Source organism: Vipera berus (assembly GCF_964194415.1).
Source record: "Vipera berus genome assembly, chromosome: 4".
Classification (NCBI taxonomy): domain Eukaryota; kingdom Metazoa; phylum Chordata; class Lepidosauria; order Squamata; family Viperidae; genus Vipera; species Vipera berus.
In genome coordinates, this window is record NC_138206.1 from 69,045,973 (window position 1) to 69,059,554 (window position 13,582).

General features: G+C 46.1%; 1 protein-coding gene across 1 annotated transcript in view; it reads left to right on the plus strand.

Moving 5' to 3' along the window:
* MAP3K15 (mitogen-activated protein kinase kinase kinase 15) overlaps positions 1 to 13,582 on the plus strand; it is a 102,239-nt gene that overhangs the window by 71,017 nt on the left and 17,640 nt on the right. Inside the window, exons 21-22 of the mRNA XM_081327554.1 lie at positions 5,831 to 6,008; positions 6,653 to 6,827. Coding sequence (XP_081183680.1) covers positions 5,831 to 6,008; positions 6,653 to 6,827 — 353 coding nt within the window. The remainder of the gene's footprint in view (positions 1 to 5,830; positions 6,009 to 6,652; positions 6,828 to 13,582) is intronic.

A 13,582-nucleotide genomic window follows, 5' to 3' on the forward strand; every position in this document is an offset into this window, starting at 1 on the left:
ATGAGTCCTCCGGGAATAGGGCGGTATATAAATTTAATAAAATAAATAAATAAAATAAATTTTCACACTAAAAAACTGTTGCAGCATCCCCATGGTCACATGATCAAAATTCAGGTGCTTGGCAACTCACATGTATTTATAATAGTTGCACTACTGTGGTGTCATGTGCTCACAATTTGTAATCTTCTGTCATGGCGCCATCTTCCTCCATCTTCTCTTCCTCTGAACCGGGCAGTTCACTGGGCAACTCCCCTGTTGACCTAGCCCAACCTGCTGCTGGACAATTGTGCTGGGTTTTGCCATCAGCTGTGGGCTATGTTTGAGGCCCCATCAAACCCCATGTAGTAAACTGATGCCTGATAGAGTTGCAGCAGGGCTGAGGGGCGCTTGTGGATTACATTATTGAATTCTGGGTTGTCAGCCAGATGTATTGATGCAGGGCTCCAATGGAGATAGGCAAGACGATGGATGGAAGCTTTGCCAGCACTCACCAAGATGGTGCCAGTACCGGCATCAGAAGAGCCTATGTAGTTGGGGGCTGCCCAACCACACCTGACCCAAGCCAAGAAAGACTGACAGCACCGCGAAGGCCTTTGCTTGTATTGTGGTGGACAGGGCCATATGGCGGTCAAGTGCCCTACCAAGGCAACCAAATTGGTGAGATCAGCATCGGGAAATGGGCAGGGACTGTCCTAGAGGACTCTGTAGGCTCCCTGGAATGTGGAAAGCCCCCAGCCTCCATGACCGACTCCTTTGCAGCACCTCATTCTCACAGTGATTGCCGGATTAGGAAAACATGGAGGTTCAAGCCATGGTGAACTGTGGGGCCATAGCCAACTTTATGGATTCAGACTATGCCACACAGTGGTCCATTCCACAGCAGCCGGTAACCCCAGTTGGGAGTGATGGTTGCTTCAACGACACCCCTTTGCATGCAGATTGGGGCGCATGTGGAGCAATTGGCGTTTTATGTGGCAGTGGCACCACACTTCCCGTTGGTGCTTGGGTTGGAATGGTTGCTGGCCCATGATCTGCAGGTTGTTTGGTCATCTGGAGCAGTGCAATTTACCAGCCCAAAGTGTGCCATTCATCTGCTTACCTCTGTAAGGGGTGTAGTGGGGGGAGCTGGATTTGAACTTACTGGTGGACATGGCAGACTATGGCAATGTGTTCAGGGAGAAGGAGGTGGATCAGTTGCCCCCACAGAGACCCTATGACTGCCTGATCGAGCTCATGCCAAGCTGCCAGTTGGCCAGATTTAGGCGCTCTTGGAACTGGTGTTGGTCTTGAGGGATTTCATCGATAATCTTCGGAAGAAGTTTATCCAGCCTTCAACCTCCCCATTAGCTGTGCTGGTACTCTTTGTGATGAAGAAATCGGGGAAGCTTAGACTGTGCTGTGACTAACACAAGCTAAATGCTATTAGAGTACAGAACTCATTCCTGAACTTATTGAGTAGCTCCGCCAGGCCAAGATCTTTGTCAAATTGGACTTGCGGGGAGTCTATAACTATCTGAGTTTGAACCGGAGACAAGTGGAAAACGGCCTTCCAGACGCGCTGTGGTCACTTTGAATACAACATAATGCTGTTTGGGTTGAAATGCACCCAGCGTGCTCATGTTGCATGATCTCTTGGGTCACCGTATTTTGCCCATGGGGATGGAGAAGGATCAGGAGAAAGGGGAGGCACTGCAGCAATGGCAGCCCCTATGGCAGATGTAGGACATGCAACATCTGTTGGGGTTTGCAAACTACTATCAGACGTTCATTCCCCACTTTGCCACCCTGATGGCCCCTCTGTCCACTTTATTCAAGAAAGGGGTAAAGTTTTGGTGGGATGTGGAGGAGCAAGGGGCCTTCGAAGCCATCAAGGCCACCTTCACCTCCAAGCCTATTCTCAAGCATCCTGATCCATTGCGGCCATTTGTAGTAGAGATGGATGCTCGGATGTAGACTTCGGAGGCATGCTCCTCCAGGCTTACGTTCCCCACGGGATCTTGTTCCTATGTGCCTACTATTCCAATAAGCTGTTGGCAGTGGAGAGGAATCATACAATCTGGGAGAAAGAGCTGTTGGCAGTCAAAGTGACACCACTTGGATTGGTCCACCATCAAGTCGAGGTCCGAACTGACCATCGAAACCTGGAGCGCCTAAGGAATGCCAGGACGCTGAACAAGCAAAAGGTGCGGTGGTCATTGTTCTTTCCTGGTTAGACTTCAGGGTGATGTACGTCTCTAGTGGGCAGAACCAGCGTGCACACGTGCCATCCCATAAGTCCCAATTCTCCCTGAAGAAGGATAAGATACCACCCAGGATGGTGATTCCCCCTGGAACAGTTTGCAGCTACTGAGGAGTCTGGACCTATGGGCCAGGATTCACAAGACGCAACAACAGGATCCATTTGTGGAGGTTCATTGTCATGAATTGGCAGTAATGGGGGAATGCAACCCCATGGATATATACGGAGGACCTGTTATGCTTTCATGACCATCTCTATGTTCTTGGGGGACCCCTCTATGGCCTTGTCCAGTGTCAATGCCATGACAGCCCATGGCAGGACATTTCAGGGTCTTTAAGACATTGCACTTAGTGTCGCACACATTCTGGTGGCTGCAACTCCGAAATGACATGTCAGGGTAAGTGCTGTCAAGTATGCAATGTCAGCAGGCCAAATACACCACTGGTGCAACCCCTGGACTGTTGCAGCCTCTGCCCACACCAGAAATGCCTGGGGGGGGGCGGTCTCATTGAATTTTATCACAGACTTTCCCCCAGCAAAAGGTGCCACCACGATATTGGTGGTTGTAGACATGCTGACCAAGATGGCCCATTTTATCCCATGTGCAGGTCTCCCCTCCATGTAGGTGTAGCTTGTCTGTTCATCAAGCAGGTATTCTGGCTACATGAGCTTCCAGAGAGGGTAGTGTCTGACCGGGGCATGCAGTTCACACATGCTTCTGGCAGACACTACTAGCAAAACTGAGAGTTCAGGCGTGTCTGTCTGCTCATCATTGGGAGACTGATGGGCACAGAGAAAGTAAATGCCATGCTGGAGCAGTACCTCCGGTGCTTCAGTAACCAGCAGCAGGAGAATTGGGCGGAGGTCTTGGCATTGGCAGAGTTTGCATTTAACAACACCCAGCATGCATCCACCAGAGTGTCCCTGTTCTTTGCGAGCTATGGATTCCACCCATGGCTCTTCCTGTTGGCTCCATTGGATTCTCCAGTACTGGTCGTGGACATGTTCCTCCAGGTGCTGTGTGCCATACACCAGGTTATGAAAACCCAGTTGGAGAAGGCCAAGGTGGACTACAAGAGGTTTGCAGACCAGCATCGGCAAGAGGGTCCATCACTAGCCGTAGACGATCAGGTTTGTTTCTCTATGTGGCACCTGCCGATGACTTGCCCCTCGAAGAAACATGACCACCGCTATTTGAAACCATTCCCGGTCAAAGTGATCAACCTGGTAGCCTTCTGTCTGACTCTGCCACGTACCATGTGGATCCACCCAGAGTTCCATCAGTTGTTCCTGGTGTCTGTGACTGCAGATAGTTGGCATTGTCTGGCTCCACCACCACCCAGATCAGTAGTCTCTCAAGGAGCAGCTGAGTATGAGGTGGATAGCATTAGGGATTCAGTACCTCGTGGCATGGAAGGGTTATGGTCCAGAGAACTTCACCTGAGTGGACACCTTCGCTGTCTATGCCCCTCACCTGGTCTGGGACTTCCATGCTTGGTTCCCGCAACACCCTCATCCGCCTGGTCCCAGGGGAGGAGTCCCTGCAGGGGGGGATAGTGTCATGGCTCCATCAGAGCACAGTTCCAAGGAGGAGGAGCCGGGGCTGGTGGAGGAAGATGGTACAGCCTCTGATCTAGGAGGAACAACCGGAGAAGCAGGATGAAGCAGTCCCAGGTCTCTCTGGACTCGGAAGGTTGCTAGAGAGGAAGAGGGGGGCGCAGGATGACCAAGCAAGGGGGGAAGAGATGGAAAGGGCAGGCAGCACAGAGGAGCGACGGAGCTCCAGAGATGAGTAACTGCCTTCCCTGCCCAATCCCCAAGAGTGGAGAACGGAGAGGAGGCAGAATCAGTGCCAGGCAACTCAACTAGTCCGGAGGAGGACACCCCGCCCCTCTTCACAAGACTCACCTGGAGAACAGGATTTAAGGAGATGCCATGGGGAGGGGCTTTTGTCAGGAACAAGTGTTGTATTTGCCATCAACTTTTGCCATGATTCAACAAATTTTGCTGTTACTGACGACTTGGTGCCTTGCTTTGCCTTGCCTAGCCTTGCCATGTGCGAGTTTGCAGTGACCCAGCTCAGGTTCGGTTTGGGCCATGACCCTGGCAAACTCTCTACAGGGGGGCAGGTTGAGCTGTCTCCAGGTGCTTTGGCTGATGTGGTCGTCACTGCTGCAGAACCAGATTCATTGGCAGATGTCACACCATTGGTTGCCATGACTGGAAGTGGCTGGCCATTGGGTTGTGCAATTCAGATGAGGTCTTTGCATACCTTGAGTTTCTCAGAAAAAAACCCACATGAATGTCATGGCTTGCTCTATCAGTTGGCTTGCCCATGCTCCTTGCCTATCTCCTCTTCTTCCTCCAGTTTTTCCAGTTCCATTTGTTCCCATTGATGGCTGCCATGTCCTACATGGGTGAAAATCAACCCCATGGGTCATCCTTCCCAATCTTCCCTCCCCCTGACACCCAGGGACCACCTGGGTTTCAGCGGGTCACTGCAGCTTTCTGCCTCTCCGTTCCACTTGGAAACATCCAGTCCTAGAGGAGGCCTGGACGAAGTCTCCCCACAGAATTCAATCTTCCTGATCACTCCCTTGAACGTGTGTACAGTCGTTATAGTAGAGGTGATGTCCTCTCAAGGTTGACCACAATTGCAGATTCTGCCTAATGTCAGACCTGCCCCAGTCTTATCCCTTAGGGGAGAAAAACCTCTCAACTACACTTGTTTGAAGTGAAAGGTACTTTTACTAAGAGTTGCTGATTGCAGTAAAGTCAGGCAGAATCTTCCGTCCCTTCCCTCCCATGATCAGTCCAAACCCAGCCAATGTGATGCTGCTTGGATGTTTTGGGAACGCTGAAGTATTTGGGCTTGTAACACTCAGGGCAAATGGCCTTGAAGACGCCTTGGCACGAACAGGTCACAGGTTTATCTGTTTTTCTTCAGCTGTCATCCCCCCTCTCAAATTCCCACACAAAAATGCATACAGGTTTATTTTATTTGTCCCCCCTCATGCTTCTCCCCACTCAGTCCTTTGATGGCAGGATACCAGTACAGCGCCAAGCCAAATATGGTGGACATACAAACAGTTCATTTAGTGACCGTTTGAAGTTATAACAGCACTGCAAAAGTTAGCATTTTTCACATTTAATGCCATTGCAACATCCCCATGGTTATTGTACATGATTAAAATCCAGACATTTGGCAACTGACACATTTATGATAGTTGCAGTGTCCCAGGGTCATTTTGTGACCTTCTGACAAAGTCAATGAGGGAGCCAGATTGATTTAACAACCGTGGTACTAACTTAACAACTGCAGTGATTCACTTAACAAGTGTTGCAAGAAAGGTCGTAAGATGGGGCAAAACTCACTTAACAAATGTCTCACTTAGCAACAGGAAGGCTCAATTGTGGTCTTAAGTCAAGGACTACTTGTAATCAGTTTGGGTTTTATTTTTCTGCTTTGCTTTTCCAATGTCTTGTTTTATTGTATTAGATAGCTATTTTAATTAAAATTGATTGTAGACCAGTTTTTCCATTGCTTAAGAGTTGAATAACATTTTTATTTATTCCTTTGCTCCTTTCCAGATTATAATCGTAGCACTTCTCTGCCTCTGCCAGTCCATGGGGAACAGGCTGGCAGTAGTAGCAGTGAGCCTAGCTCTGTCTCGCCAGACTACGATGTGCAATCTGACATGTTGTTTGAAAAAGCAAAGCGTTCTCTTTCTGAAGTTCAATCAAAGAGTCCCATTTCCCATTTATTAAGGTAAAATTTACTATTGTCAAATTACTTGCCTGGTTGTGGAAGGTATTGCGGGGGGGGGGTGCTGTATAGCATAAGCTTTGGATGCTAAGCAGTAGTTAGGTGGCAATCTAGTTCACTCATTTGAAGTGATTTGAATATGCTACACATAGAAAAGTGTGCACATGAACAAGATTTAATTCCTTATTTTTAATGTTGATGTGGAGCAGCTTTGTATCAACTCAGACGGTGCAATTGGTGCAATTGAATAAGTTGTGCATCTCTTACTTTATTGTCCCCTTTATGGCATTGGTACTCACGGCTTCTATATCACTTGTACAGGTTAGTCTGAAACTAGAATTATGTATTTTTTACTTGCTGACATTTCCATCTGAATCTCCAGGAAGGTGGCAAAGTTTTGTTCAATTTCAGTTGTTGTCAGGAAGTTTGCATCCTGATCTTTATGCCAGTTGGGAGTTTGCTGGTGTGCTGAAAAATAGTCTGATGATCATCTCAGAATGTTATTACCAATCTCCTTTTGTTACTTATCTTTTTACTATATTTTATTGAATCAATAAAATAAGTTACTTAACAATTAGGACATGTTTTATTCATAATTTTATGTGATCATTCATACTTTTCTGTGAATGTTATCATTTCTGACATAGTGTTCCTGATGACAGCTCAATTCCAGATGAGCGAAATTCTTCTTCTTCCCTTGAGGAAAAAGATTCTGGTCTTTTCTTACTAAGAAAGGACAGTGAACGTCGTGCAATCCTTTATAGAATACTTAAGGAAGAGCAGAATCAAGTAGCTTCCAATCTACAAGAATGTGTAGCACAGGTAATAACATACTTTGCTAGTTTGCAAAAAAGCTAATACTGGGGTAAAATAATTACTTTATATGAGAATTTTAAAACAGTACTTTATAGGTAGGATTTGTTGGCATAACAATATGAAAGTCAAGAGAAATGATACGTTTTTCCTTTTTGGCCATGATTTTTCCTTTTTGGCCATGATTCTCCCAAACATTTGGTTCTCCTCTCCTCTCCTCTCCTCTCCTCTCCTCTCCTCTCCTCTCCTCTCCTCTCCTCTCCTCTCCTCTCCTCTCCTCTCCTCTCCTCTCCTCTCCTCTCTTCTCTTCTCTTCTCTTCTCTTCTCTTTTCTTCTCCTCTCCTCCCCTCTCCTCTCCTCTCCTCTCCTCTCCTCTCCTCTCCTCTCCTCTCCTCTCCTCTTGTTTTCATTCCTTCCTTCCTCTCCCTCCCTCCCTCTCTCTCCCTGGACTAAATCAGCAATCAGTTCCCTCAGAATAACATAAAAAAATATTTCAGCTAAATTTCATGCTAGGACTTTCTTTGGCTTTTAGGATCAGTTTATTTTTATAATTATACATGCACAGAAAATTGCTTTATACTTTTCATACTTTCTAAGCATTAGGAAAAACACTAAATAAACATTATTAAATGGAAATTTTCATAGAGGGAGTCATAAAAAGTGATATGGTACAGAAATAATGAGTTTATTTTTCCTTCTACTTCTTTTTCAATCTTGGGAGCCCAAATACAAAAAAGTTGCATTAAGTACCTGAAGAGCAAAAACAGCATCATGTGAAAGATTAAGCATACCTGCACTTTCTTTATTATTTTCTAATAAATAAAATGACGAACATACATAATACAGGTAGTCCTTGACTTATCAGTTCATTTAGTGATTGTTCAAAGTTACAACAGCAGTGAAAAAAGTTAGTTATGATTCTTTTTGACATGACAGTTGCAGCATCCCCGTGGTCACGTGATCAAAATTCAGATGCTTGGCAACTGACTCATATTTATGACAATTGCAGTGTCCCAGGGTATGAGATCAACTTCTGTGACCTTTTGACAAGCAAAGTCAATGGGGAAGCCAGATTCACTTAACAACCGTGCTAGTAACAACTGCAATGATTCACTTAACAACTGTGGCAAGAAAAATGGGGCCAAATTCACTTAACAAATTGTTATATATATATATACCGTATTTTCCGGCGTATAAGACGACTGGGCGTATAAGACGACCCCCTACATTTCCTGTTAAATTATAGGGTTTGGGCTATACTCGCCGTATAAGACTACCCCTCTTCCAACGCACACCAAATAAAAATTAAAAAACATCAGATTTGATTTTAATATGGTAACTTTAATTCAAATGCTTATGACATGCAGGTACTTAGTAGGAAAACTGTCACTTATAAACATAAGGCTGTCTTCAAACATGTAAATATAAAACAGTGCAAGTGGATTAAACTTAATAATAATAATAATAATAATAATAATAATAATAATAATAATAATAATAATAAGAAGAAGAAGAAGAAGAAGAAGAAGTAGTAGTAGTAGTAGTTGGAAGGGACCTTGGAGGTCATCTAGTCCAACCCCCTGCTAAGGTAGGAAACCCTATACCATTTCAGACAAATGGCTGTCCAGTCTCTTCTTAAAAACTTCCAGTGTTGGAGCATTCACCACTTCTGGAGGCAGGTTGTTCCACTGGTTCATTGTTCTGTCAGGAAGTTTCTCCTTAGTTCTAGGTTGCTTCTCTCCTTGACTAGTTTCCATCCATTGCTTCTTGTCCTGCTTTCAGGTGCTTTGGAGAATAGCTTGGCTCCCTCTTCTTTGTGGCAGCCCCTGAGATATTGGATCACTGCTATCATGTCACCCCTCACCCTTCTCTTCGTTAAACTACACATACCCAATTCCAGCAACCGTTTCTTATTTTCCTAATTCACTTTTTCACTTTTCCTAATTCACTCTAAAGCTTTCCCTGCGCAGAGCCTTAAGTAACACCAGCTGCCTGCAATTAGTGCAGGTTCTCATCCCACCAGGCTCAAGGTTGAGTCAGCCTTCCATCCTTCCGAGGTAGGTAAAATGAGGACTCAGATTGTTGGGAGCAATAAGCTGACTTTGTAATAATGCTGCTTGTGTGTTTGTGTGTGTGAAAGCTCTAATAAGCAGGCATATACATAGAATGAAGGCTATTGCTAAGCACATTGATTTGTGCTTTATATTGTAAGCTGCCCTGAGTCTTCGGAGAAGGGCGGGATATAAATGGGATTAAAAAAAAAGACCAAATGGGAGATCCGCTCCAGGTTTTCCAGCCAGCCCGCCCAGTTCCTGAGTCAAATGTGTCCTTAGAGCTAAGCAGCTGCTCTGGCTACCCCTGCCTTTCAAGTTGCTCTTGCATTCCCCACCTGCCTACAGGTACTCTTCAACTTTAGAAGGAAAGACGCCCAAACCCCAGCCTGTAAAAAATCACAGACTGCAGCTTCTACTCCAATTGGTCCCGCTTTCCCTGCGCAGACTAAATGGAAGATCCGCTCCAGTTTTTCCAGCCAGCCCTGTCCCTAAAGTTTCAGCACCCGGAGTATAAGATGACCCCTGACTTTTGAGAAGATTTTCATGGGTTAAAAAGTTGTCTTATACGCCGGAAACTACGGTATGTATATAGGGGATGTTTCACAGAGATAGCCACTGACACCACCAGGTGGCAGGGTGCCCTGTCAGGATTGGCAGGGCAGTCTTTGGTGGGAAATCCGGACAATGGGATTGGTTCCAAGTATACCTGGCTAGGTATATAAGTGGGGCAGTTGCCCCTTTGTTTGCCAAGTCTGTGCTTCATCAATAAAGAATGTTATGCTGAACCCTGCTGTCCTGCGTCGTCCATCTTGGTCATGCGGTCCAGAGCCCACGATCTAACAGTGGCGACGAGGATGGGATGCTGTTTCAATCAGAGCTGAAGTCACTCTGAAGCAGGAAAGGCAGAAAAAAATTCTGAGACCTTTCTAATGAAGCAGTATTCAAGGACCGGTGCAACATGGCTAAATTCAGAGCGACCAGTGAATTTCGTTTTAACATCAACGAGCCAGAGAGATGGGAAGCGCATCTGGGATGAGTCGAAGGGTTCCTGATGATCAATAAGATCACAGATGATAAGATGAAAGCAGCGGCGCTTTTGTGCTTAAGCGGTCAGGATGTGTATGATGTGGCCGTTGGTCTGTGCTCACCAACGCCCATCGCAAACGTCTCTTATGCTGATTTTAAAAAGTTGGAGGAGCATTTCATGCCGGCAAGAGCTCCAATCTATTGGAGGCACCAATTCATCCAGCGCAGCCAGCAACCGGGTGAGCCGACCTTGCAATTCGTCTTGGCGCTGAGACAGGCTGCTCGCCAGTGTAAATTTCCTGATCTGGAAGACAGGATCAGGGATTGAGTGGTGTTTGGACTGAGAGACCAGCAATGCCATCAAAGGATCCTCACAAAGCCACCAATGAATCTGCGGGAGTTTTTAGACAAGGTGATGGCTTACGAGGCAGCCAATGACTCTGGCAAACACACACACCACAATGGCAGCAGCTCAAGAGCGACCATACATCACAAGTGTGCTTCGAACAGCGGAAGCAGCAACCTGGACCTAGAGGCAGAGGTAAATGCGGTACAGCATAGACCCGGAAAGCTTCTATTGCGGCGGAAAAATGATGGAGGCCAGCGGAGACAATCATCAGCCAACAAAAGCACAGCGTGCAGCTGCGGTTGCAAGGAACCGAGGGGAGCCAACTCATCCAACCAGAAATGTGCCAGCTCTGGGGGAAACCATTTGTGAGCGACCTGCCGGTTCAGATCCATAAAGTGTCGTTCCTGCGGCAAGACAGGGCACATTGCAGCCATCTGCCGGAATCGGAGCAGAGACAACCTGAATGAATTACAAGCTATGGCATCGGAGCTTGAAGGTACTGTTCTCCCTCGGCACAAACCCCTGGAAAGAGCAGATGGACCGTGTCTCACACGGACGTCCATCAGCTGCTCAAACCAAAAATAACAATACAGGTCCATCTGCAAGGGGTACCTTGCACGATGGAGCTGGACTCCGGCTCTGCAGTCTCAATAATCTCCTATGAGACATTTAAAAGAATTTGCGATCGGAGTAGGCGGAGGGTTCCTTTAAAGCCCACCAGTTTACAGCTGTCACATTTTCAGCACACCCCTATTAAAATCAGGGGAAAGGCCACCGTGTGTGTGGGGTTTAAGGACTTTCAGGGTCCCTTAGAGATCTTGGTGACCGATGGGCAGAGAACTAGTTTAGTAGGGCTGGATTGGTTTGATGCCCCGGGCATTTGGTTGGGGGGAGTGAGTAGCATCCAGCACAAATGTCTTGAATCCATTTGTAATGAATTTGCAGACGTATTCGATGACAGGCTGGGAAAGTACACGGCCCCTCCCATTAAATTTAAACCCGAACGTTCCACCGGTTCGTATCAAGCCCCGAAGAGTCCCATTCGCTCTCAAACAAAAGATTGAGAACGAACTGGACAAACTGGTGGAACAGGGAGTGTTAGAACCGGTGGACAGGGGAGACTGGGAAACCCCAATTGTGACTCCGTTAAAGGCAAATGGAGAAATTAGAATATGTGCTGATTATAAGGGTACGGTAAACTGAGCCTTAAATCCGCACACTTACCCAGTTCCGTCGGTCCGGCAAGTCCTCGCCGCTGTCCAAGGTGGCGCTCTCTTTGCAAAACTTGATTTGGCACAAGCATATCAGCAGCTGTCAATTAATAAGGAAGTGGCTGATGCTCAAACAATAGTGACACATAGAGGAGCTTTCCGAGTTAACCGGTTACAATTTGGTATCTCAGTAGCCCCTGGGATTTTTCAAGAAGTGATGGCGAGGACTCTGAAGGGCATTCCCGGTGTATGTCCCTATTTTGATGATATCCTCATTGCTGGGGAATCTGAAGAGATCTTGGCTGACAGGCTGCAAGCTGTTTTAAGCAGATTTCGCTCTGCTGGGCTTAAACTTAAAAAAAGTAAGTGCAGCATTGGTGTGGCATCCACTGAGTTCTTAGGGCTCAGGATTGATGCCAAAGGTATTCACCCCACTGTCTCTAAGGTAAAAGCAATTACGTTGGCTCCAACCCCAACAAATAAGGTTGAATTGCAAGCTTTTCTGGGGTTACTTAACTTCTATCACATGTTTTTACCCCACAAAGCAGCAATTGCAGAACCTTTACACAGACTGCTAGATAAGTAAACTCCATGGATCTGGACCAAGGTCCATGAACAGAGTTTTAGAAATCTTAAACAACTCTTATCTAGTGAGTCAACAATCACACATTTTATAGAAAATAAGCCTATCTGCATCGCGTGTGATGCATCCCCTTATGGTGTGGGCACTGTATTAAGTCACATAGAGGAAAATAGGGAGCAAAGGCCTATTGCATATTACTCCTGAACTCTGTCCAAAGCAGAAAGGAATTATGCACAAATTGACAAGGAAGCACTGGCAATTGTGTCAGGAGTAAAAAAATTCCATGATTATTTATATGGCAGGGAGTTCACCATTTGTACTGATCACAAACCATTGTTGGGGTTGTTGACAAACAAACACCACAAATGCTTTCCCCAAGAATGCTTAGGTGGTCTATTTTTCTATCCGCCTATGCTTGCAAACTAGTCCATAAACCGGGAAAGGACATGGGCCATGCAGATGCATTAAGCAGATTGCCAATGTTGAGCAATGACCCTGACCCAGCACCAGTGGAGCAGATCCTACTCATCCAAGATCTTCCAGATTGCCCTCTACAGGTGAAGGATATTGCTGCTGGCACCACAGCAGACAAGGTACTGAGCAGGGTCAGCTCATGGGTAGCATCTGGGTGGCAGGACAAGAGCCCGGGTCCAGACTTCCAGGGATATTTTATGAGGAGGCACGAATTGTCTTCTCATAAAGGATGTTTACTGTGGGGTAGTAGAGTCATTATTCCAGAGAAATTGAGGGAAAGGGTCTTACAATCGTTATACAAGGGGCATCCTGGCATAGTAAGGACGAAGGCACTAGCTAGGAGCTACTTATGGTGGGCTGGTCTTGACAAAGCCATAGAGGAGCAGGTGGCGGGGTGCTACACGTGTCAAAGGTCAAGACCAGAACAGCCACAGGCTCCCATTCACAAATGGGAAGCAACCCACACCCCATGGTCTAGGTTACACATCGATTACGCTGGGCCTTTTCAGGGACAATCGTTCCTGGTAGTAGTTGACAGTCACTCTAAATGGTTAGAAGTAGTTCCAGTCTCTAGCATGACCACTGCAAAGACAATTCAAGTGCTTCGGGGTCTATTTGCTACTCATGGGTTGCCTGATGTCTTGGTCTCTGATAATGGCCCACAATTCACATCTGCTGATTTCCAGGCATTTACCAGAGCCAACTTGATTAGACACTGTCAAGGTAAAAATCACCTTTGTAGAGGGCGAAGGACCGTGCTTCAGAGAATGCATGATGTGCATGCAGGAAGGCAAGAAAAACACGACGCATAATCTTACTAAATACCTTTTACTTACAAAAATATAAAAACTAAATATATATTATACAGAGCTAGCTCACTACATCCTAAACGTAACAGTCAGTAACAGCAAAGTGAAGAAAACAATACAGATAACAACTCAGAACTTTCTCTAGACATGCGCAATAAACAGACTGAAACCATAACATAGCTAGTCATATGGGATTCACTATGGTTACCAGATAAGTTATCACAACAGGTGCAGAGAGCAGGGGAAAATGTACAGTTA